This window comes from Pyrgilauda ruficollis, unplaced genomic scaffold, assembly GCF_017590135.1.
Source record: "Pyrgilauda ruficollis isolate IOZ18807 unplaced genomic scaffold, ASM1759013v1 scaffold1, whole genome shotgun sequence".
NCBI classification, from domain to species: Eukaryota; Metazoa; Chordata; class Aves; order Passeriformes; family Passeridae; genus Pyrgilauda; species Pyrgilauda ruficollis.
Genome location: NW_024508100.1, coordinates 23,923,757 through 23,949,008, shown reverse-complemented (window position 1 = coordinate 23,949,008; position 25,252 = coordinate 23,923,757). Strand labels below are relative to the sequence as shown.

General features: G+C 33.8%; 1 protein-coding gene across 1 annotated transcript in view; it reads right to left on the bottom strand.

The window, feature by feature from the left end:
* Positions 1-25,252, bottom strand: part of TUSC3 (tumor suppressor candidate 3) — a 110,863-nt gene that overhangs the window by 62,829 nt on the left and 22,782 nt on the right. Inside the window, exons 2-4 of the mRNA XM_041482760.1 lie at positions 10,308-10,477; positions 2,558-2,675; positions 504-644 (exon numbers count right to left, since the gene is read on the bottom strand). Of these exons, the coding sequence (XP_041338694.1) occupies positions 504-644; positions 2,558-2,675; positions 10,308-10,477 (429 nt within the window). The remainder of the gene's footprint in view (positions 1-503; positions 645-2,557; positions 2,676-10,307; positions 10,478-25,252) is intronic.

Genomic DNA, 25,252 nt, shown 5'->3' with positions numbered 1-25,252 from the left:
CTTACATACAGATCATCTTCCATGTAAACATAATAGAGCACCTGAAATCTGGCTTAAGAGTCAGCAAAAGTAGTCCCTAAATATACTTTAATAAGAAAAAATAGTACTTTCTTTAATGAGCACATACTATGAAAAATGTTCATGTTTCTTTGGAACTGTGCAACTCTGAAACATTATTGCTACAACAGATCTGCAGGTTGTGTCTGAACTAAAAGCAGCTACCTTCGAATCTAAGTGTTTCTTACATAGTTTTGTAAAGCACATTTTATTTATTAACAACTAATTATTACTGATTTTTTTATCCAGAATTAGACTATAACAAAACAAGAATGGAATATAATCTGCAGAAGTTCTCACAAGTACCAAAAATGTTATTTTTTAATGTGTTGTAGAACCTCACTTGACACAGAAAGTTATTAAGGAAAGATGGAATTTATCATCAACCTGTCTCAAACCACAAAGATACATTTTCCTTCAACTTTTAAAATTGCTGAAAGACTTACATGAACATCTGTTCTGTCAGCTATCCATTTAGCTAGCTGTTCAGCTGCAAATCCGATTCTCTGCAGGTCAAATGTGTCAGCTCTCTTGGGTTTACCCTTCGGAGGAAAATGCATGAAAGTCGGAGCAGAGTTCATATTCAGCTACAAAACCAGGAAAAACAGCAGGAAAAAAATTAGTAACCTTATCCTCAAAATATGAGACCAAAATAGCCTCAATAACACAAATCTAATTAGCATAAAAATATCACTTGCCTCCATACATTACATTTTTTGAAATATTCTCATATACAGTCCTCCAAAAAGAGTGCTCACAATATTCTTTCAAGTAGATTCTTCAGGATATTTAATTATTTAGAATGTTTCACCCACAAGTTTTCTATATGAGTATCTTATGCTTTAAAGTTCTCACACACCATAAGACCTTTCCTGTAATTGGTAAAACAGAGACCCTGCACCCAACTAATCTATTAAAGTATATTAACTTATAATTCTATGAGAGCAAAGCAACTTGACATTGTTTGGCTACAAGAGACTAACCATTAGTGACTAGGCTTTTTTTGAATCCAAAAAGGACTGAATAACTAGCTTAAACTACATAAGTTGCCTAGAAGTTACTGTTAATTTATGTGTTGATGCCACTGGAACTATTCACAGTATATTAAAAAGTCCTCAAAAGTGATAAAAAAAATACATCTACATATACATTTGCTGTTTGAAATTTTGACTTCCGCTTTGCAAGGTAGTATAGGAAAATGTAATTTTACTACATAAAATTCCTCTGTATTCAGGCCATCTCAGAAACCATGCAATAGAGCACTAGAAAAAATGAAAATTAACATAAACAAAATCAGGGGTAACACTTAAAGGTGATGCAATAAATGCTTTTTATATAAAGAAGTAAGTTTTTTTAATTCCTGAAAAATGAAGTTCACACCACATTAGCAAAACTTTATATTGACTCAAGTACAAAGCTGAATTTATCAATAGAAATTGCTAATTATTAAAATATTTTCCATTTAAGCAAAAAAAAAAATAGCCCTCTTCTTTTCTAAAATGATTTGGAAATAAAAAATATTTCAAGAAAGGCTAAGACACATGTTGTGAAATAGTTAAACAAAATATTTTATAAGATAAAGAAACATTCAGACATTGTATAGAGTTTGGAGGTAGCTGATCTGGAACTGCTTTGTCATTTCTCTATAAACATGGCAAAAGCTGCAAAAATCACATTACTTTTTTACACAATGCATTCTAATATTTCAACTGAAAGTAAAAACATTAAATAATCATACTATTTAAACTTTTTAAAGTAAGTATTTAAAAAGGACATATTAATCTTCTACCCTGAACATTTTAAGACACACACTTATGTATTTAGAAGGTATTTAAAATATACAGATACCTTCAAAGTTTTTCACTCCTCATAATCTGCACTTTTAGCTTCAATCAATGGACAAATATCATAGATAAGAATGTCAGTATTTAGTATTCATTTTCAAGAGATGTCTTTTTCCTTGGTTTCTCAATTTCACAGCAGACCTTACACTATTCTCCAACTTTTACTCTTCACAGCCAACAAATAAAATGTAAAACACTATTTTCTCCTTTCCCTGAAGAATTTCCAGACTAAATATTACTGAAGCTGAAGAATATTATATTACATAAAAGTAATTAAAAGGCTCTTTTACTAAAGAGCTTTTTTTTTCCCTAAAGAGAAAATAAAGGAAATCTTTAAATGAAAATGTTACTTAGAATGTGTTTAATTCTAAAAAATGGCCTAAACAATTGCTTAGAAAAAAAGTTGCTTGTATATATACATATAATAGACTCTGTAAACAAAGATTATAAACTACACTTGGAAAATACTAGAAGTGGTTGTCAGTAGGGTCTGTCTTCACTGACGTCACAGAAACTGCTGTGTTTTTAATCAGGAGGAAATTGTATACAAAACAGGGGTACACACCTACAAACAGAAACTAATTTATCTTGTATTATTTGAGAAATTGACATGTAGTTCTAAAAATTAACAATGCTCTACAGTATTCAACATTTACCTGCTGAAAAACATCTGCCCCTTCATCATAATCCACTATTGTGAAAAACAGTTTGTTTGAAAAAGCAGATGAATAGCGCCATGAATTAGCCAGCACTTGATATTCCTCATTAGCTTGCCTGTTAAGGAAAAGAAACAAATGTATATCCATAAGCCATTCACTTGCAAAAAATAACCTATAATCAGCTGCAATGGTTAGATGAATTACATTTGCAGTATCATTCTCAACATCCATACTATGAAATAAAAAGTTTCAGCTCCTTATGCAACTTTCTGTTTCAAACTTGTCACCTCCAAAATTAGAAATGTGTTATGTTAGACTATACAAGAGAAATCCCAAGATGATGTTAAGAAAAAGTAATATTTTCCATATTTAAAGTCTCAGTAAATAGGACTGGTCTGAGTTGCAAGTATCAAATAGATCTGCTACCAGGTCCATGCAAGGATATGCTTATGGGGCCCTTGAGTGTGCTATCAGGATATACTTGCTACAAATAGCTATACAAAAGGAATTCTGAGACTAGGAGACAAATAACACACAGCAGTGAAAGCAGTAGGTTCCTAAAATAGCAGAACCATAGGAGAGCCAGACAAACTGCTAAGCACTGGGGAAATGATCCTAATGGAATAAAAAGTAGGCTTGTAAGCAGCATAACAAACTCCAGACTATTTCTCTAAGTCATTTTAAATGTGATAATTTTGTACAACATATAATCTTTTCTATCAGCACTAGAAGGTGATTTGCTACTAAATATCCTTCTAAATAAAATAACCAAACAATAAAAACCAACTAACCATCCAACCAACAAAACCACCAAAAAAAACCCAAAGAGAACACAAACCAAAAGAAACAACTATGCTCTGACTTTACTAAGAGGAAGGGAAAGACAAAGGGAATTCCAGGACAATAATACTAGCAATGACATCCTCTAAACACACCGTGCCATAAAAGCACAGGTTATTCCACAGGACAAATCTATACCAACAAAAATTCAGGGGGGAAAAAACCCCAAAATGAAGGAATGCTTGCAGTTCTTTCTGATTTAGACAGACTTTGCTAATTTCCATATTACTGTTTAATCACATCCAATGTAGAGTCCAAACCAGTGTTTATCACTTGACAACTCAGCTTTGCATACGATAAGATTCTGAAGTAGTATAAATGTGTTCTGCAGCTTTTTTCAAAACAGTGTTTCTAGAAAAACAGTTCTATGTATTTCATGGTGCAGAACACTATTTAAAAGCTGTAAATGCAAAAATCTGTTTGCTGCAAGAGAAACTCTGCACTAAACATATATAAGAGAAAGCAAAGAAAGGGAAGACAATTACAAGATCACAGATATTCTAAGACCTTCCCTATTTCTCCATAACTGAGATCAACCTTAGACATGAAATATATTACATACAAACTCCAGCACAGTTATGTAGTATTAAGAAATCTACTGTACATTAAAAAAAAAAAATCATAAAATGCCAAGAGTTGAAATGAAAATTGATGATCTCTTACTCCCACAAAGAATTAAATAACATGAAGCACAATAAAGCTCAACTTTCACTCTTATTACCTGACTCAGTAAAATTTGCTACTTAACACCCTTAGTCAATGGGCAGTTTGCAATCAAAAAAAGAAAAGAATCAATGTGGGAATTAGATTGGTTACTTTTAGAAACAGATATTATCACTAAACAGACTAACATTCATTGTCATCCTGAAGAGGGCAGTCAGACAACATCAAAGGAATGCTGTAAAATCTTAAGCAATATCTGTAGTGCACTCTTCTGTTAAACCTGCTATATCTAAGGTGAACCATTTTTATTATAAGAACAAGATGAAAATCAGTTCATCTTGATGCCACCATTCTTCTTTATCTACCTTTCACTTGTGATGAAACTATTTCTGGGACATTTAGATACTCCACTTACGGCACCACTATTTGAGAGGTCTCTTGTTCCCATTGATCTTCATGTATTTTGCATCTTTAAACTATTTTGAATTAATAGATAACATTTAAAGCATTATTCTGCAAAAGGCTGCATTTTTGTAACAGACTCAAAGCAGAATTTCATCCTCTCACTGAAAATAGCAAATAATTCTATGATGCATCCTCATAGAAGTTCTTGAAGGGTGAAGAAAAGAGTGAAACAAGGAGCAGCAGGAATACATAGTTAAAGTATTACCATACACACATAACTGAAGATCATCCTACACACCACTATATCACTTCCAATTGAAAAATTCCTGATAGAATAACATTAGTAACTTTTTGTAGCACTGGTTCATTCTTTTTCAGACACAATAACAGTAAAAAACATAAGCACTTGACTGAAAAAATTCAGTCTTCAATTATCAGTTATCAACTTGACAATATCAACTGTCAAGTTTTTATCTACCTATCTCTATAATTAGTTCACACCCATTCTATCAGCGTGTTTCTAGGAAGCAATTTTAATTATACAAAATTACTAGAATAATTATGTGAAAATCTATGAAGGCATAAGAGCAAAGAACTACACTTGGTCTGAACTCAACAGAATATAATGTTAGCACTGCTTGTTTGCTTGACAGGATTTATTAATAGATGGAGAAGATTTTAATGTTATTGCTGATATAGTCGCCTCTTTAGAATTTCATCATAATAGCAACACAGGAGGTAGCAACAAAAACAGTACTATTGACCAGCTGGCAGAAAATAGTAGACAGATCAAAGGGAATGCTACTATTAGATTTACTCAGGAAATTCAATACACTGGAAAGTAAGCTGCTAAGCAAATGCTCTACAGAATTCTTCCATTATGCAAGAGGTGCTCATGAAATATTAAAAGTTTTATTTAAAAAGATTAATTATGTGTGTGTCTATAGCAGTTAATCAGATTTGTATAACTTGAGCTATATTTAATGAGATTAATTTTATTCTATTGGTCTGACATTACAGTAAGGAAAACACAAACTGAATATTAGGAAAATAATAAAAGAGTATGGAATTATTTGAGAAAGAAAGCAGTAAAGCATTATTTTCTGGCACACTATGTACAGTACTTAAAAATGTACAGTTGGCACAGAATGTACTACCAGGTTACTTACACATTCTTATCCATCTGTTTAAAGTAAGCTGCGATCAGTGCTGCAATTTACTTTCAATACAACTTCTGGCTTTTATTTGCAATGGTGTTCCCCAAAACTGAAGGAACAAGGGCCTAAATGCATATGTTAATATCTTGTCGGTGTCAAGAAGGCAAAAAATTCAGAATGCTTACTTGATTTTGTTTAGGATGACTCATGTCTGGATGAAAAGCACTAAAAAATCTACAAACGTGTCCAGAAAATTCACTTAACGCAACAGAGAGTATAAACACTCATTGAAAACCACACAGGTTTTGCAATCTAGGTATCTATAAAAGGAGAAAGCAAGCTAAAATCTATGCTATTCTATTTACAGCATCCCATGAAATTTTCAATATTCTCCAGATGAAAAGAAGCTATGAGGACCTCTTCTGTAGAAGTTGAAAGTAAAAGAATAAAAAATTGTGATCTCAGGAAGAATAAGCCGTCCTTTATGATCCAAGTATAAAAATTACTGCCTTGTTAAGCAGGACTCATCAATACTTCTATCAAGGTTCTGAAGTGCACAGGAAAAGCAATTGCAGAACTTTCAACAGCTTGTTCCAAATTTCCTGTTCCTTCATTGAACAAAAGGTCTCACTACATTTAAGAGACCTGCCAACGATTTTCTCACTATCTGCTCTTTATCAGTTAGCAAAAAACTAAAAGACATTGGATCCTGTTTCTTCCTTCTGATGATGCTCCTTGACGGCCACAATTCTTCTTGCTGTTGATCTACTCTTGCATCAGCTACTTGATGTCTTCTGAGATTTTTTTTAAGCAGGGAAGCCAACAAAATTATTTTCTTTTTTTTTTTCAAAAAACCTCCACTTGGAAGTCTCATTGATATGGTAGATGCTAATAAAAGTATTTGGAATCTCTTCTCACGTATTTTTCCATCTCCTTCTCATCTTTTCAAGGAACGCTAAGAAAAAAACCAACACAAAATTATGCATCTTTTTGTTGATGGGCTTCAGCTGTTGGGGAAAAGCTCAAGTGACCAGTCTCATTCTTCTGACCCAGATATCCTTTTCTAAATGAAAATACCCCAGCAATTAATTTGAAAAATGAACCACACAAAACTCTGAACTGTTTGATAACAAACAAAACACCTCTTGTATGCACCGGTATTCAAAGCAGAGATGGTTGCTTCTGCCAGTCAGATAAAACCAGAATTTAGAAAGCAAACGAAAATACCTCATATAATGTGTTTATGGAGTGGTCAGACGGTACAGCAACAAACAAAAAAGGAGCTAATTATAACAATGGAAGATGCAGAGGAGCAGTCAGCATCAGCAGGCTTGAACTAAAGCCCTTTTGTAGATGAAAATCAAAACACTAATAATCAAGTGAGGCGGGGGGGTCACTGAATTCTGGTTGGTAAAAGGTGCTGATCACTTTGGAAAAATGTAGTGATAATAAAATGAGGGAGCAGACTGCAAGATGCAAGAAGATGAAAGGCACAGAAGCTGGCAGCAAATTTTCCCCCAAAAACACATTCAAGTTAGTCCAGTAGTTACCATTTGCCTGTATGCAATAAAAAGTACAGGCTGAGGAACAGTCCCTCCATCTCTGTGAAGATATTCCTGTCAGAATGAATGTGTTTTTTTTCTCCTTCTTACATATATAAGCAATTTTTTTCAGTAGTGTGACTGATGTTGGTAAAAGAGATTACCTAGTTGAGTGAAGACCTAAGGACAAAGGGAAACAGGAAGCTAGTCTTACATCCTGAGGAGTCACTATTTAGAGTGAGATTATTTCTGAACTGCTCATCCAAACTGATTCATCATCAGAGTGTATCAAAGGCCTTTTCAGTATCTACTTCCAATGTACTGTTGAAGAATATATACACCAAGAACAGCAGTAACAGGTAAATCAATTAAAACTAACTAAGTTTAATTTCCTGGAATCAGAACAGTTTAATCAACATATTTCCAAACATGCATGGAAAAAACCCCATCCTAAGCCATTAGAAACACATTCCATCCCTGTTCAAGAGCCCATTGAATATCTAATCAGTTATTCCTACTTCATTTCCTAACACCAGCGAAGTCATATTGAACTTAAATAACTGGGACAACAGAAAAACTGACATTTATGCAACCACTAACACAGTTGTAAAGACATCAGATATCTTTCAACACTCTTTTAGATCACAAAACTGGAACTTGTTTGTTTGTCCACAAAGCTAAATGAAAGAGTTCTGCTTTAGAATAAAGACTAAATTTCCTTGAAAAAAACATCCAGAAGTGTGACTAGGGGCTCTACTAATACATATACACAGCTGCTGGTTTTCAGAAATCTTCATGTGTAAGGACTAGATTGATTCAGACAAGATTGACTGAAAGGATATTTTCTACATACAAAAGCTTTATCTAAATATCTAGTGTCCCAAAGACTCCTTTGTAAGCAGTATTTTAACACTAAGTTGATATGATTTCCATACACTTTCACAAATCATGTGATTTGTGTGACTGATATTGTAACATCCTCCTTGCTGCACAGAGAAAATCCTCAGATTGTCTGAGACAAATTTGGTCAGCTTTCCACATGTATCATAGACAGATAAAATACAGAAGTGTCAAAGCTACACACCAAAAGGAAAAGAAAACTTTTTTTTTTTTGGATAGCTTTGTGGTGCATAAACCAACCACGCTCAATTTTTAGAGAGGAAAAAAGTTCTCACTCTTGTGACATAGTTACTCAAAGATTTCAGACTAGGTACTTCTTCATATTTGAAATATGGCATTGTTTTTTTCTTTCTATGCAATTAATTTGAAAATATTTTGACTAGTAGCAGTTAACTTGAACAAGAGCATCTTCACAGAGCATTACAGATTAAGTTAAAAAATCAATTTAGCCGTTAGGCAAAGTGGCTAGTGAACAGCTAACAATCAAGTAATGCATGTGTTTCAGTTCTATACATCCTTTAGTGCTCCTGTCCATTAATTAACCATTGATTTGAAAATGTCAATTTTCCTGATAATAGTTTTATGTGCAGTATGATCAACCTCATTAAATTCCTTTTATTTCACATGAACAAGAGGATCGCAATTTCTCATTTATTTAAACAAACCCAACTGAAAGCAGTATGCTGATTTTTCCTTCATTTTATGCTTAAAGATTCTCAGTTGCTTCTGCACAAAATATCTAGTCTGGTCTTTCCTGTGATGAAGCTTATAAGCTCTTTCCAGCACAGTAAACAACATACAGTTGCAAGTGAAATAAACTTCCTTAATAACATCAATATTTATGTTGTTTAACATGCCCTACAAAAAACCCTTAAGTAGAACACAGAAAGAATTTGCCAAGAACATTATAATGACAAACACAATGACCCTTATAAAGCTGAACTTGGTGCATCTCCTGTAGCTTTACCCACTGGGTAAATAAGGAATGATATAAAACAATATGGTAAGCTTTCAGCTCCTGTATCATCTCCTGAAGCTGAACTCTGGCAACATAAAGAAGAAACAACAAAGTTGTTTCTAAAGAAACTGCTGAACAAAAAATTAACTTCACTTAAGAATGCTGGAGAATTTCTGTATCTAATCCTTCAGCATCACAGTTCATATATGGAGGGTGAAGTGGAAACATAATGTATATACTCTTCCTCAAAACTGACTTCAATGACACAAAATTAATATATAAAAAAACCCAAAAACCTAATAAAAACCATAGACAATTACAGATACCCAAGTTAAAGTACCACTTGTAAATGTCACATTCCAACACATCAGAAATATAACACACTGCTACATTTACCAACTTCGCATATAGTTTAAATAAATGTATTTAAAAAAAAAGAAATAGTATTACCTCATATACAGCCTACATTTCTCATAGCCTTACAAAATATTTTGCTGCCTATTTAAATGGTGTTTAGAGCTCCCTGCTCAATAATCCCATTTATTGCTAAACACAGTAATTTCTAATGCATATTTTGGCTGAAGAAGGTTTTATTAGCACGGTTTCTGACTTAGTGAGGTAATTAAGTGCATGACTACCTTTCAGTGCCTTGGCCCTATTTCCCTATCATTAGTCATTTTTGGATTAACTTATTGCACTAGGAACTTGCAGAAAGAGATCTTGAACTTAGAAGACTACTAGAGGCACTCTAATACATATTTAGAATGGAGCTACCAGAACACATCAAATTGCTGTGATAGACAGTATTCCACAATACCTATGACCTCATGGAAAAATGTGCTAGCACGTAAGAACTGTCCAAAGCTGTGAAATCAGAGGGTAAGATATCTGCATGAGCACCTTGTTCATCTCTTAACTGAAGGAATCAGTCAAGTGCCGTATTATTAAATGGTAATGAATCACTTTTGTCACAAAATGTCTTTGGAAAGATCATGGTTAACTGAAAATAAAATAAAGCTGATTTCTTAAAGAGAAAGTCTTCCTCAGCTGTGTACATTTTATTCAACTGGAATTTAAAAATCAAAACCGGGACAAATCCTAAAATGTGACACATATATGAAATGCGGTTTTAAAGATGCTGTAACAAGCACACGAGCCTGTTGACTAGTGAGCATCTACCCCATGCAAAGAACACCCCTACTTGGCATACTGCACGTTGATTCCAACACTCACTTGAAAACTGAGGTAAGAAAGATGAGAAAGGTCACTAAGGTATAAATTACCTGCAAACAGAGCACTGCCGCTGTGGCTGGAGAGCAGTGAACATCACTATCACAGAGTAGTTACGAGGTGGAGCCTTCACAAATCTTCGGAATTTATCTCCATTCATGCGGATGACTGAACGCCTTGAGCTCCACTCCATCAGCTGTTCCACTTTCTCAGCCAAAAGATTCTGTAATTGAGGACAAGCATGAGGAATGTTTAAGCTTAAAATTTAAGTGCTTTGTATCTATATTCTGCCCTTGCACCCTCCAAACTCCTCTGGACGCAAGGTGGGAGTTATATATAGCTGTATGTAGCAGAGTTTAGCTAATAGCATAATTTAGTCTTTCATGTAGTCAATGGGACTTTAAGTATTTAAAAGAAAAACTCAGTGTGGTCTGAAAACAGAAAGAATACATAAAATAAAATCAAACAGGTTGCTACCAAAGACAAAGGAGTAGAGTAAGGATCACTGCCTAACTAGAAGTTAGCAGTCCAGCAATAATTTAACTTCCATTTAAAAAACTGAAGTTTTAGAAAACACAGCCTTATGTTATACTTATTTAATAAAAAAAATCACAGCAGGATAAAGTCAGTCACTTGAGTATAAAGATGACAGAAAAATTTACCTACAAAGAGAGAGAAATAGTTACTATGTTTAGAATTTCTTACAAATGTATCATATTGAATTTAAATTCATGCAAGATTTATATTTTGCTAGAGACAAGACTGCACTGCCATATAAACTTATCTAGATACATTCTATTATGAGATCAATATTTTAAGCTGATCTCAAGACTGAGAAGCACAAAATATTTTGATTGAATTACCATTGCATAAGAAAAATCTGCTTGTGTATTGTCTTTTGCTTGAAAGCATTCCATCACACGAATGATTTAAAAGCACACTATGAGACATACTAAAAGACAGATCTCTTTATCTAACTATTCCAATGAAAATCTATTTAGGGTTTTGGGTTTTATCAAGTAAACCTGATTCCACACATGCTCAGCAGAAAGTATTTCATTTCCTAAGTTACCTAGGTTCAGCAAGGTTGTACTGACCATGCTGTAACGGATTGCTGCATACAGCATATCAGGATTAATGCATCTATCTTGGTTTAAGTCTTCAGCTCCCTGCTCACTGGCCCTGTGGAAGCCGCCTTTATAAAATAAAAACTAAAAAAAAGAGTGGAGGAAACTGAAATATTACAACTCAGAAGCTAAGTGCTGAGAGAAAGTGAGAAGGACAGAGAAGGGGGCAGACAGACAGGAACAGAAAGGGAGGAAGACACACCAAACAAAGAGGAAACTAACTTCAGAAAACGTGAAGATGCAAGAACTGTTAAAATACACATAAATTAGTGAAAGGGTTTACAAATTGGTCAGGCTTCACTGGGGAGGGATTGAACAAAATAGCTTAAAAAAACTATTGAAATAGGGACATTCTCAGAAAAGAGAGCCTGATGACAGGTAAAAGCCAAACACTCTGTAACAACAACTGAGCACGAAGACAAGGTGGCTATTCTAAGGGTTTTTTTTAAAAACTGAATAGAGTAGAAAAATTAGGTCATCTAGTAACATTCTGACAAATCAGTAATGCTGTGAATGAGACTAGATATATGAGGGGAAGGAAGGAATGACCTGCAAGGATAAAGAAAAATTTTATTTTGCCCATCAGAACTTCCACCTTCAAAATTATCAGAGCCCCTTAGAGGCTGTGCCCCTCTAGGCAAAGGTCACCAGAAGGCCTGAGTCCAAAAGAAACTTTGATGAGCATGGATCATGAACAGTTGTGAAATACCTGCATCTACTTGACCCTACAAAAAAATCCTTTAGGTTTTTGTTCCTGTTCTCAGAATTTAGCTGGTATTTGTAATCATGAATGTGAAGGAGAGATTACAACTCTGTTTATCATGAGAATATCAATGATTCAATTAAAATTATAATTTTTCTTCTTCTAAAAGAAATACGTTTCTGGTGGTTTTGCCTCAAGAAGATATTATGTAAGTTCTTTTCTTTAAAAAGAATCATAAAGCAAATTACACAAAAATGAAGCTTACATATTTGTAAGATTTCCTTCAATTAGAAGTGTCAGGATTAAATCTTTGTTCATTTCAAAAGATTCACTCATTTTTCATCAGGCGCTCCAGTCAGTAATGCACAATAAAATATGAGGAGCTAAAAAGGATGGGAAATAGTATATTCAAAAGCTTTAATTATTCAAGCAAAAAGATAAACTAGAGAGAACTAATAAAAAGATGTAACTTTTATATTAACAGAGGAATGATGCGTAATATCCCACTTGGTACAGAAAAACAAATACTTTTCAGATTAGGCCTTCTTCAAAGAAAAGAAACCCATGAAATAGCATTAAGGGTATGAAAGCAAAAGCATGATCTTGACAGAAAGAAAAAAAAAAAAAAACGGAGAGGGAAAATATCCAGCGCTATTAGTGCTACATAATTTGCTTCTATAAAATACCGTTATATAGCAGAATCTTACTCAGAGAAGTCCCAATTGTAGTTTTACTTGGAAGCCAGTTGCCAATAAAAATTAGTCTTAATTCCTTTAGATTCAGCCATGTGTAACGTCACCTTTACATAGCTCTTGTGCACTATTCACAAGATGTTCTAAACCACTTTTATTTTATGTTGTTGTTTGGTTTTTCCTATATGCCCAAGTAAAAAGCTAGTAACTGCACTAACTTTATATGTGTACTACACTAGGTAAGATCAAGCTAATATTTCAGGAGTGTAGTCATTAGGTACAATGTATATACTTGCTTCACTGTGTTCTGAAGAAATCTATATTTTTCAAATAGAAAGTTATGAAATGGACTGCAGATAGTGGGCTGCCTCATAAAACATTCTGCTATAGGCTAAACTTCTCTTGGGTAACTGACTGCACTTCAATATCCTACCAATATTTTTGTATGCTTAATTTCAGATGTCTTTTTCAGAGTAATTAATAGAAGAGACCTTGGGGCTGACATCTTTAGAATTCACAGTGCAGTCTTTCTGACTTGTCTTTAGAAAAAGATGAAGGTCTGATATTAATTTTGTCATTTACAAAATATTTTCACAATATATGCTCCTGAGTAAGTTAGCAATCTTTTCCTCATTTCATTTCAAAATGAAATTGAAGAAATAAATCTGAGAAATAAAAGTTTGCATTTTAGCCATGCATTTGACTTTAATGCTGAGTCTTAAGGAAATATGGCACACTTTAAAATTCCAAATGTCTAATTCAGCTTTGGATCAAAAAGGCACCCACGAAACAGACACTTGTTAGGTGTGTTAACACTCAGAAAATTGGTCATTGTGTTACAGGCAGGGGGCAGGGTAAAGTGTGTTTTATATATACTGAAGCCAGCAGATCAGTCTTAAGGATTTCATAATTCAGAATCTAATTTGGATATTTCTGTAAGAATTTTTTTTAAGATAGAAGTGTAGAAAACAGAAAAATATACTGTTGAATAAAAGCATGAGCTCTAAGTCAGTCAAAAATTTTCTACTGAGCAAAAGAAGTGTTGAAAAGTGAAGAAAAATTGACAAAAACCCATGTAGAACGAAAAGGCAACAATTTTCATATTACCCTTAGAAACATAACCTACTAATATCCTAGAAAGCACTGTTAGAAAAGACAATGGTCTATCCCAAATTGTTCTTGCAGTGAAGATACTGAAACCAAACATGTTTTCTTTCACCCTTTACTGTCCAACTATACAATCTATACGTACAACTGTCACCAAAGTGAATTCCCATTAGGATTCTAGACACTTAAAAATTTTATTAACTTGCCTCTTTTCACCCCCTGCGTAGTCTTCTGCCAGAGAAAATCGGGAGGTAGGAGAGAATGGCTAAACATAACAAAACACATGTTGTGATGACAGACACAATAACTGTTACTCAAATCCAGAAAACAAGGGACGCTACCTCATTTTCACTCCAGATTTCTAATTTTCTGCTCCTTTCTATAGTCTCTGCAAGTAAAGACACTACATATATTTAAATCTATTCATTTACAGAATTTCTCTAAGAACTTACCAGATTTATATTGATAACTGAAAGGGTTTTAGTTGAAACACTAAAGGGAAAAACACCCAAAACCCAAACAAACAAATAGCAAAAACCCAAACCCTAAGTATGAGAAAGGAAATTCTTCCTGTAAAAAGAAAACTCTGGGTGTGATGTTGCAAATAGCTACAAAAGGATCAACAGATAACAGTCTGTAAAAGCACTGAGAACACTAAATCAATGAATGAAGAAGTAGCCATGTATCATTTACTTATTTTCATTAGCTGATGCCACAAGCAGAATATAAGAACATGTATGACCTATGTGTGCAAACAAAATGAATGGTAATTTCTGTAAAAAACCGAACTACAACATTACTTGCTGTTCCTACAGTATTTTGTCACAAGTGAAAATATATGGCACATCAACATTTTTACAAAATTAAATAACCCTTAAAAATCTGAGAAAATCCAAAATCCAGGAATTTTATTATACAACAAGTAAAGCTGTCAATTTTTTAGAAAATGGGATTACTTCATAAAGCGAATTGTCTTTGCTCTTGAAATAGTGACAGTCATCGGTATCTTTTCCTCAATCCTGTTAAGCAGATGAGCACTCCTCGCTGAAATAAAAGCTGCTTGAGAAAACAATTCTAAAAAATTCCTCTTTTATCTCTAAGGCTAGTAGATGATTTTTCCATTTGCAGTTTTCTCTATTATTGAGACACGAAGAAAGAAAAAGAAAAAAGGTAAATTTCATCTATTATAGATCTTGGGTTTCCAGTGATGTGATGAAACAACCAAGCTACCTGTCAAAAACCTAAGTGTGACAAGTTATGAAACTAAATATGCCAGCAGGCCAAGCTTCTGGCACCTGCACCTGAAGCAATTCCCTATTAGGGACTGCTTCACAGTGATCCCCCATATCTCCTCTCTGCTTCTTAACCCAATAGAGCTTGACATCTACAAGCCTTCCCTTTCATACTCTGTGACTAGCAGATGAGCTACTGAAAACACAGCTTTACTTATTCATTCTCCCAAAACACAGTGCCTATAAGACACAGCATAAACAAGAAGAATCACCTTGTATACACATGTGTTGCCTCACTTGACTTTTAATCTTTCTTGGCCAGATTTTCTAAATTTCATTTGGTCCTAATAAGACTCTGTTGTGGGCAGGGAGTACCAAACAACAAAAAACAAAATACCATACATATTTTCCTAAGTACTGCTTGCTCTGTCTGTGCAGTGGATATCCCTGATATTTTCAAGATTTCTTCTTTAGACTGCCTTTCATTTACTTTGCCTTCTGTTAGAATAACGTGGCACAGGTAACCTAAGGCATAAGGGGCTATTGGAAAAAAAGCAAAGAACTAAGTCCTAATGATATTACTCAATGATTCAGTGTTCAAATTAGACTCTTCCCTTTGAATAATACCAGCTCTAACATTTTACATATTTCAGGTTTAATAAGAGGTTTCAGGTTTTTCTGATGTAATAGGGTCCTGAGTACTGCTCAATATGTGAACCTGGAAGACTAAGACCTCAGCTCTAGAAGGACTGGGTCAGAAGCAGTAATATGAGATACCTATACTAGGAAAAGTATAAATTAGTCAGGGACTCAATCTACTAAGAAGGCTGAAGCATTGTTTACTACTAAGCAATTCCCCTTTCCTGATAAATTCCAATTCACTCCAGTACCTCAAATTTCACTTTCTGTAGTAAAATAAAGATTAATTAATTAAGGATTTGATACTACATTTGCTACTGGAGATGAGCTAACTACAGATTTTGTGAAGTATTTCTGAAATAATGTTGCAAACTTAAAAAAAAAAAGAATAAGATGTCTCGACTTCCATGTTTCCTTTATGTGTATTTTACCAACACTAGCTAAGGAAGACTGAAAAACCACCCTTGATGAAAATTCTGCTTTGTTCACTCAGGTGCATCAAATCCCCAAGAAACGCTAGCTCTGTACACAATTATTTCAGGACAACGCTCATTGTGAAAAAAAAACAACCAAACAAACAAAAAGCAAACCACAAAACAAGGTTGCAATGATACTGCATGTAAAGTATCACATAAATCTATCTAATGCATATAGCTTAAATTCCAATTTACTTTAACGGTCTCCATTTTAGTCTTTAATTACACTAAGAATAATAGTACAGAGAAACTAATTGCACTAATAAACACATTTCACCAGTATGTTGTAAGAACAGTTAACTTCTCTAAAAATGTGTCTGATAAACATTCACAGATATGCAATTACTGACCCTATTAAATTGGTGGCAGAAAGATGATGGATTCAACATTCAAAGTGATCTTACAGGCATTCATTCCTCTCCTGTCCCTTGGTCACTTGATGTCTGCATAAAAATGTAATTTATGCTACCAACATATCAGTATCCTTGAACATATAAAAATATTGTTATAATTTGTAAAACTGAAGACACAATAATGGCATATATTTAGATAATTTCATTTAATATTTCCTATACACTAAAAAGGGAGAAGATAGAAGGCTACTTTCCTGCATAAGTCTTCTAAACAAGATCTCAAATAGCTCATGGACTTGAAAGTGCTAAGAAAGGTAATTTCTTGGATCTGTTTACATCTTCATTCTTCTCTCTAATATTTTGTAGGCTACTCTAATGTCGTACTAAAACCTGGGGAAAAAAATTAAATATATTTCACTTTTGTCAAAATTTATGCCTCTTCAAATTAATGAAAGCAGTACCAGTAGCTTTATCAAAAATACTTAGTCTCTCTTTTGAACTTGCATTTAAACAGGAATAGAAATCATGGGTCATGTCAAAGTTACAAACTGTAATTTCTTGATTCATAACCCTAGGCCTAATGGAGAACTCCAGGATTAAGTATCTGAATATTCCAGTGAACAACACATTATTCTGCAGCCATACACTCATAAACTAATTATTCTATTGAGAATGACTATCAGTACAGCAAGTATTTTCTTCTCTAATTTCTCCTCCGCAAGAAAAGAGAAGCATGAATTGATGCAAATATTACTAACCACTAAGATATAAAGAAATCTGTTTGGATACTTTTTTCCTTCTTTGATTATTTATTTATTTACAAAAGCCATTGCCCAAACATAATTGAAAAGCTATGTAAGCTGGCACAGTATGACTGACTTAATATTATGCTCCATTGACTCAAAGTCATTTAGCCGTGACTGAGGATTTGCTTTTTGGAATGAGACACTGATTTTCATCTTTATGTAAAATGCCTACATTGCGGCATAATACCTGAAAATGTCCTTTTAAGGCTGATTAGATAACAGAGAATCAAAACTACTGGTTTTTTGTTTCTTTTTTTTCCCCTTATTATTTTAGCCCATAAGTTGTTCTATTAGCAGTTTCAGAAAAATCTGGTTAATTTCCTATTACATGAAGCTGTCATTTTCTGAACGTTATAAAAGTATTAACATTAACATTTTTTTGTGTAAGATGCAACACTGAAAATAGCCTGCATAATGGTTTACATGGATGTATTTTGTCCAGTTGATTTTATAAAGATCATCAATTTCCACTGAGTACAATCAAAAATTGACAACTGATTTTAAAATACAAGAAATTCACCCTATTTTGTATTTAATACTTTTCAATATTTTCATAATTTGTCACAAACTTTATTTTTAAATGAACGTTAGTTACTATAAAGTTCTTCTGATTTAAATGAAGCCTATAAGATCAACAATATGAATTACAGAGTAGGACTCTAGTACTGTAAACAAGAGCACACCTTACCTCAGGGAAGAGAACACCTACTGTATTGCATTAAATAAATAAAACTTAAATCGTTTAAGTTTTATAGAAATAAGCCTAGGTAAGATGACTTACATGACTACAGGCTTTTCACCTATAATTTTATTTTACTTTTTTTCTTTATAAACATAGAAGTAATTAATTACATAATGAGAAATATCAAAAGGTTGAATTATGAATTAGAGAAAAGATTCTACAACAAAAGCACCAGCTAAACATCAAAGTACATTTTGCTTAGGTCACCTTTATACTGGAAGGATATTAGTCTCAGGAGAGCATAATATAGGACATCCAGGATGATTCCAAGAGTGCTTGTTATACACAAAAGCTAAAAAAGCTCCATTTGCTCTCAGTGGAAAACAATTCAGGGTGACCTAGCAAAAATATTGCAGAAGTTCTTAAAGATGGGAAAAAATTATGCATGAAAAGTTCTAACTAATTCTGCACATATATTTCAATTCATTAAGATCAAACTCCTATTTCTAAATTACTATAATTTTTTTTTTCAATATTCAGTACCTTCAGATTCCTGGGAATTGGATTCAGCCATACCTTTCAGAGTGGTAAATTTATGATTTTTATGCAGATACTTCAAGTTAATTCTATGCACAATTATTACCTCACAAATCAAAACTCTTTCTAAATCCATGAACACATCTCAAAGCTGCAGATTATCAAGATGTTTAATATCAATTTATTTGGCCTGCCATTTTCAAATATTTTTAGGTTAAATTAAACTTAACTAAGCCAGCCTTTTAAACTAGTTGCTATTTAGATTGTCATTCTGAGTTTCTGGACCCCAAGGAGGTTTTTTTTTTGTTAAATTCAGCTTTCTGCAAGAGTAATCTCAGAGCATTCAATTTACAGAGGAGAATTATGAATTAACTACTGAAAGACACTCTGGAACTAATATATACTTTGTGTACCTGTCCCTTGCTACAAAGGATATTGACTTCTCAACACATTATTAACATTGTATTTATGTTTAAAAGTAAGTAGCTCTTCCCTTTACTTCTTCAGTGTTTGCTGAAGTCAGCAGGCAGCCTTATTTAACCTAGACCATCTGAAGAAATTGCATTTCTCTACTAAAAGCAAAGGTTTGACACTACAGATATTTCTCCTCTGTTTTCTTAATTCTAAAACTAAGAGTCCAGTGTCTCTGAAAATGTGAAAATGAGTCCTTTCTTTTACTCTCAGGCACTACATGTAAAGTTGAATGTTCTACATAGAGTGCTGTATAACCAGCGGTTCCCTCCCAACTTTATGGCAAAATATCTTTGCCAGCTGAATCCCTTACACTATTAAAAAAGAAAGTGTTACAGAGTAAGCCACAAGAACCTGCTAATCAGGATGAGGTTGCTCATATACTAGCTTTGTACACACCAGAGCAAGTAGCTCCAGTATCCTATATACCCCAAATTACATGCTGCCCTGGGAAAAATTCAAATAACTTATGTAGTATATTCCTTAGGGATAACAAAGAAACAAACAACCCCCCCAAAAATTTTAAAAACAGAAAAAAAAAAAAAACAAACAAACAAATAAACCCCCAAAACAAGTAACAACAAAATCAAAACAAAACAAGCAGCCACCCCTAACCTCTGGACAACTCTTGGCAAAGCTCAGTCATCTTCACAGTACAGAAGTACTCCCTGATGTTCGGATGGAACCTCCAGTGTTTCATTTTGTGCCCGCTGCCTCCAGTCCTGTCACTGGGCACCAGCAATTCTGGCTGCCATCTTTACCCTTCAGGTATTTATTTACATCGATATAAGTCCTCCTGAACCTTTGCTTTTCTAGGATAAACAATACCAACTCTCTCAGCCCTTCTTCAGAACATTTTCAACTTCAGAGCATCAGGTGGAAAGCATGATATTTAAAGGACGTGCATGAAAAGACATCACTACTGAAGAGTGGTTCCATCCAATAATTTCTTGTTTTTATCATTAACGTAAAGCAAGTTCTGCTCTACAGAGCAGGTAGCATCTAGAGAAAAGGTGACTTGGACAGACACCAAAAAAATTGTTCCTTTGATCAAAGTGTATTTGTTCCTTGTTTCATGATAAAGTAAATCACAAACTGAATTGCTGTTGAAATACTGCCAGTCATCTTTCCCTTTCTCTCCCTTACTGCCCATTTCCCTGCATATTTGTGGAATGACAAGATTTTATGCTCAAAGCTGATAAAGTAATGATGCTAGTAACTTCACAAAGAGGTAATTCACCTCAGAAATTTGAGGTTGCTTTGACTTCGGTGGAATGCTACCAATAAATCACAGTTTGAATGGGGTCAAAAAGCCAGAAGAGAAACAAAAGTTCAGGGTATTAAAAACTGGATTTTCTCCCCAAAAAATTAAAAAATTAAATAGAATCTGGATCGTTTTTGCTCTCTGTAAACAGGCATGCTAGAGAGACATTTTACAAAGCCATTGATAACTCAGCTCTCTTCTCTGTGGAACCACATAGAGACTAATCCTTCAAAGCTCTTAAGCACTGTGCTACACTGAAGAATTACCCAGACAACCAAACCATGGCTAATGCTAAAAAAAAAGCTTTCTTCCTCTTCTTCACTTTTCTATGCTATTCCAAACACCAGGTTAAATACAGATGCTGTATTTCCAATCCCTGGAAGTACAGAATAGATGACTAAACTGCTACAACAAAAAGAAGTTTTATTAAAAAAAATGTATGAAAGGCTAGCTAAGGAAAGCATCAAGAATTTAAAGTTAATTAGATTATAAAGGAAGACTGGGAAGGGGCAGTAGCAGCTACTGTTAAAAGAAAGAAGTTAAGGATAGATCAATTCAACAACCATTTGAAATGTACAATGCAGAGTAAATACAGAAGAAATCAGAGATTTGGTTATATGAGTGAAAACATACCAGAATGAAGGGGCAGAAATTAAATTGTTTCATGGCACATAAGCACTGTTTGTTAATGAGAAATATAACTGCTTGAACAGGAAAACAATGACATCTCAATCAAGCACACTGAAATAATCTTGACAGAATTTCTTTAAGAGTAACACTTGCTTTTTTAAAAAAAATTGCTCCAACAAGGAATACAAGAGTACTTCAACTTTCTTTGTTGCTATATAACAGACATTTAAAATGAGGGAAAATAGCGTAAAAGAATTTTAGAGGAAGCCTAGTGACCTTTAACAAAATCAATAAATCAGCAGAGTTCTCCACACATGCAAAGAACAACTGGTTAACTTCATAGAGAGAATATATAAAGCATCTAGCTGAAAAATATTCTGGGTATGAGTACTCTGGTTTCTTAATCTTCCAAAATATTAAAAAAAACAAAAACAAACAAAAACAAAAAAAACCCCAAAAAACAAACCCACAATCAAACAAAACCAAAAACACCAATCAAAAAACCAAACCAAAACAAACACAAAAACCAGCAACAAAAGTGCCAAAACCCCAAAATAACACATAGGCAGACATCATGAATTCGTCTTTTTGGTATTACTGAGAGAATTGTCAAGTACCTATTTCTTATTGGCACCTTAATATAAAAGGTTATCTTTCTGATTAGTACACTGGGAAGCTAAAAAAAACAAAATTAAATTTCTCACTTGCCTCTTCACAGCAAGTGAATTAAGAGAGTAATGTCAGAGGAAAGATGTGGTGATGATAAGTAATTAACACTTTGTTTCTGTCTGTGACAAGACAATTAAGTACTTCCTGAAATAAGACATCTAACTATGCACAAACTAGTCTGTGTAAAATTAAAGAATTTTAAAAATTATAATCAAAAATTGCAGATAAAATAATTAATTTTTAGAGTGGAAAAAGTTGTTACTGCCAAAGGCACTAGAGCATCTTGTAATTACCTACCACAGATACAAGTTTTACTTCCTCCTTAAAATTCCAAGTGTTCTTTATGTTTTACTCATTAACCCAAGTACCCATAGGATTACACCTCCTATGGTAGAAAAGAAATAAATGTTATGCAAAATATTATTACTAGTCTCACTAAAAAAAAAAAATTATAACTCCAGACTTGGCTAATAGAAGACCTATCAGGGTTAAAAACAATTACAGATTTAAAACAAAGCAAAACAAACAACAACAACAAAAAAAAAAGACCACCAAAAAAAAAAAAAGCAAAAAACCCTCTTAGATTATTCCTTTGCTAAAGCAGAACATAATTTCAATACTTAAACCACTCAAGAAATAATAAGCTTCAATTCTATAAAAAACCAAGTAGAGATCTATGATTATTAAGCATCTAAAGTTTAGGTAAGCAAAAAGAATACTTGCACTTTAAAGAGTAGGGTGCTTAAGGGCAGAGGAAAAATAGAGAGAAAAAATTATTTGGCACTTTGGTTTTTGTGGTTCATTTTAAGGAGTCTGTTGATATAGAATAATGAAAAATATAAAGGAGAAAGGAAGCATGATTATAAAATTTAATATTCCACAGACCCATCCTAGAGTTTTGCTTTGAAAACAATCAGAATAATAAATCTGAGAAGCACTTTTCCAATTTTTTTCCCAGCTGAAAAAGAGACACTTTTCCTAATTTTCCCGAGAACTACTTCTCCTGATTACCTTAATGCACACAGATATATTCTGAAGTCCTCTTTACATCCCAAGTTCATCACCATAGGAATATAACAAAGGCAGTACCAACTCAGGCCACAAGTCAGCCTAGTCCATGTGCAATAGAGGATTCCCACAGAACTCAGGTACTATTGCATGTACTAAGCAAACAGATACACTAGTATATATCTTCCCAGCCTTCATCATTTGCATCTCAAGGATATGCTGAGGTAGAAAACACCATCTTTTTATTTAAAATAACTCCACAAAGAATTAACACTGAAAAATTACTGAAGTCAAAGGCTACATAATCTTTAAAAGGTAAACAATTCATATGAGAGTAAAATTTACACACATTCTTGTCCTGTATTGGTTGGAAGCTAGCTGAAAGAGATTCAACATAGCTAATTCAGCATATTATCCTATATTTAAATATTCTAGTTTTGATATCTGCCTTCTTTAAGGTCAATGTTACACACTAGCTAAGCATGCCACCTTCCAGCTCCCCCCCCCTCAACTCCCATTCAACCTAGATTTTGAAGTCAGTTTGGCAAATAGAAAATGCACCTCAGAAATGCTTACTTATAGCCTGGTGAATAAACATAAATAGTTTGCCTACAAAAGTTTTCTTTATTGAGTGTGAAAGCCTTCGGTACTCCACTTACTCCCATAGAACTCTAACACAGCCACTTCCGTACTTCCCTTACAAACACTGCAACAGTAGCCATAATAAAGAACTAATAAAGTTTGCCAGCTAGAAGACAGGATACATTGCCACTACTATTTTTTACAGTAGCACAATGGTCTAAGCTAAACCAGGTGCTATTGGAAGGAAAACTCAGAAAAACTGAAAGAGTAACTGACCCAAAAGCACAGAATGGTTCTGATCTGTTCACTTCTCAATTTAACAAGACAAAATAATTTATAGAGATAACCTAAGAGGCATGTTAACTAGTGAAAGATCAAGTGAGAAAAAAATCTTTGACAAGCTTACACCCCTCCTGCTCCCTGAAGTAGAGTAAGAGGGAGGATATTCTGATAAAGAATAATTGCTATAGAGAGGAAGATTAGATAGCCCTGAAACCAATTGTAAGTGATAAGTAAGTGCAAAGCACATCAATATGCTTAGCAACTAAACTGGTGAATATTCATGGAACAGGCAAGAACAAACAGTAAATCACTTCATTACAAGGAAAAATGCCAATCAGGAGTATTGACATTGGTTGCACCACTTTAAATATAATCAGTCTGGGAGACTTTCATCACAGAAACTTTTTTTCAATCTTAAAAACATGACAGAGAAAAAGCAGGTAATACTTATCAATTCATTCCAGTTTTCATCTGGCACAATTTACACTCCACATTGTACAAGGGAGTCAGGCTTTCACAGTTCAAGAACTGGACATTAAAAAAAAAAAAAAAAAACATTTTCTACAGAACTGTACTATTCATTCTGTCACAAGTTCCTTTTCCCTGCATTATATATGTGCATGTCCCTAACTAAAATTCTCAACATACACAATTAGTTTGCCCCCTCTATATTTAGAAGAAAACAGTTATGAAAAACTCTCATTCTGACAAGCCTAAAGATGAGTAAAGTAATAGGAATTACATTCAGATTCAAGAAATCCACTGCAGACATTTCAACTCCTCCCTGAACATTCAGTGAAATAATACATCAGTGACCACAAGGAGGAGAAAGCATCACCAGAAATTAGATGCAATTACTGCCCTAATCCCTACAGACACAAAGACTGAGAATACACTTTATCTCCATTTGACAGAAAGCTATCCTTTTACAAGAACACAACATGATTTGCTATAAAGTTTTAGGTCTGAATCATATTTAAAAATAAGTATGAGGCATTACTTTCCAATTTACTTTGCTGGTACACAAGTCCTTATCTCCCACTCCAAGAATGTAGCTAAACTGAATTGAATTTACTCTGCCAAACAATGTATATAGGCAAAATAAATACAAAAAAGAAATTTTAATAACACAGTGAAATATCCTGCATTATGTATACACATGGACTTACCTATACAGGACTGAAACTGGATGATTATTAACCAAGAACACAAATGGGTTGCTTTATACACACACTCCAACTTGACTGAGATCATCTGACTGCCTAAGTAACTTACTATAAGTTTGGCTCACTGGCTTTGGCCAAATATCCAAGAACTTCTTTCTGAGGCACACGGTCAGAAGAGACCATATTTTTCTGAGAAAGTATTGCTTTGTCAAAAAACTATGTAAATGAATGGTTCAAAAGACAAATAAGAATGCAGAAAGGCAAGTATTTAAAGATTTCGTAATATAGAACAGACATGGCTTGTGAGCCAGATGGCTTTTTACCAGCTGCTTGTAAAAGGGGCTGGGAGAAATAATCTGTAGCATGACTAAGTCAATTTGCAGATACACAGTTCTGTCTTCAGGATAAGTTACCAGAATTTGTAACACTAAAGTAAAGCTTCATATTTATACAAAATCAAATACCCCGCCTGAGGCACATTAACAGCTCCCATTTAGAACAGTTAAGCAATGAGTTAACCAATGAGAAAAATTTACTCTCCTGGTACTTCTAAAAGACACTTAAACAGACCA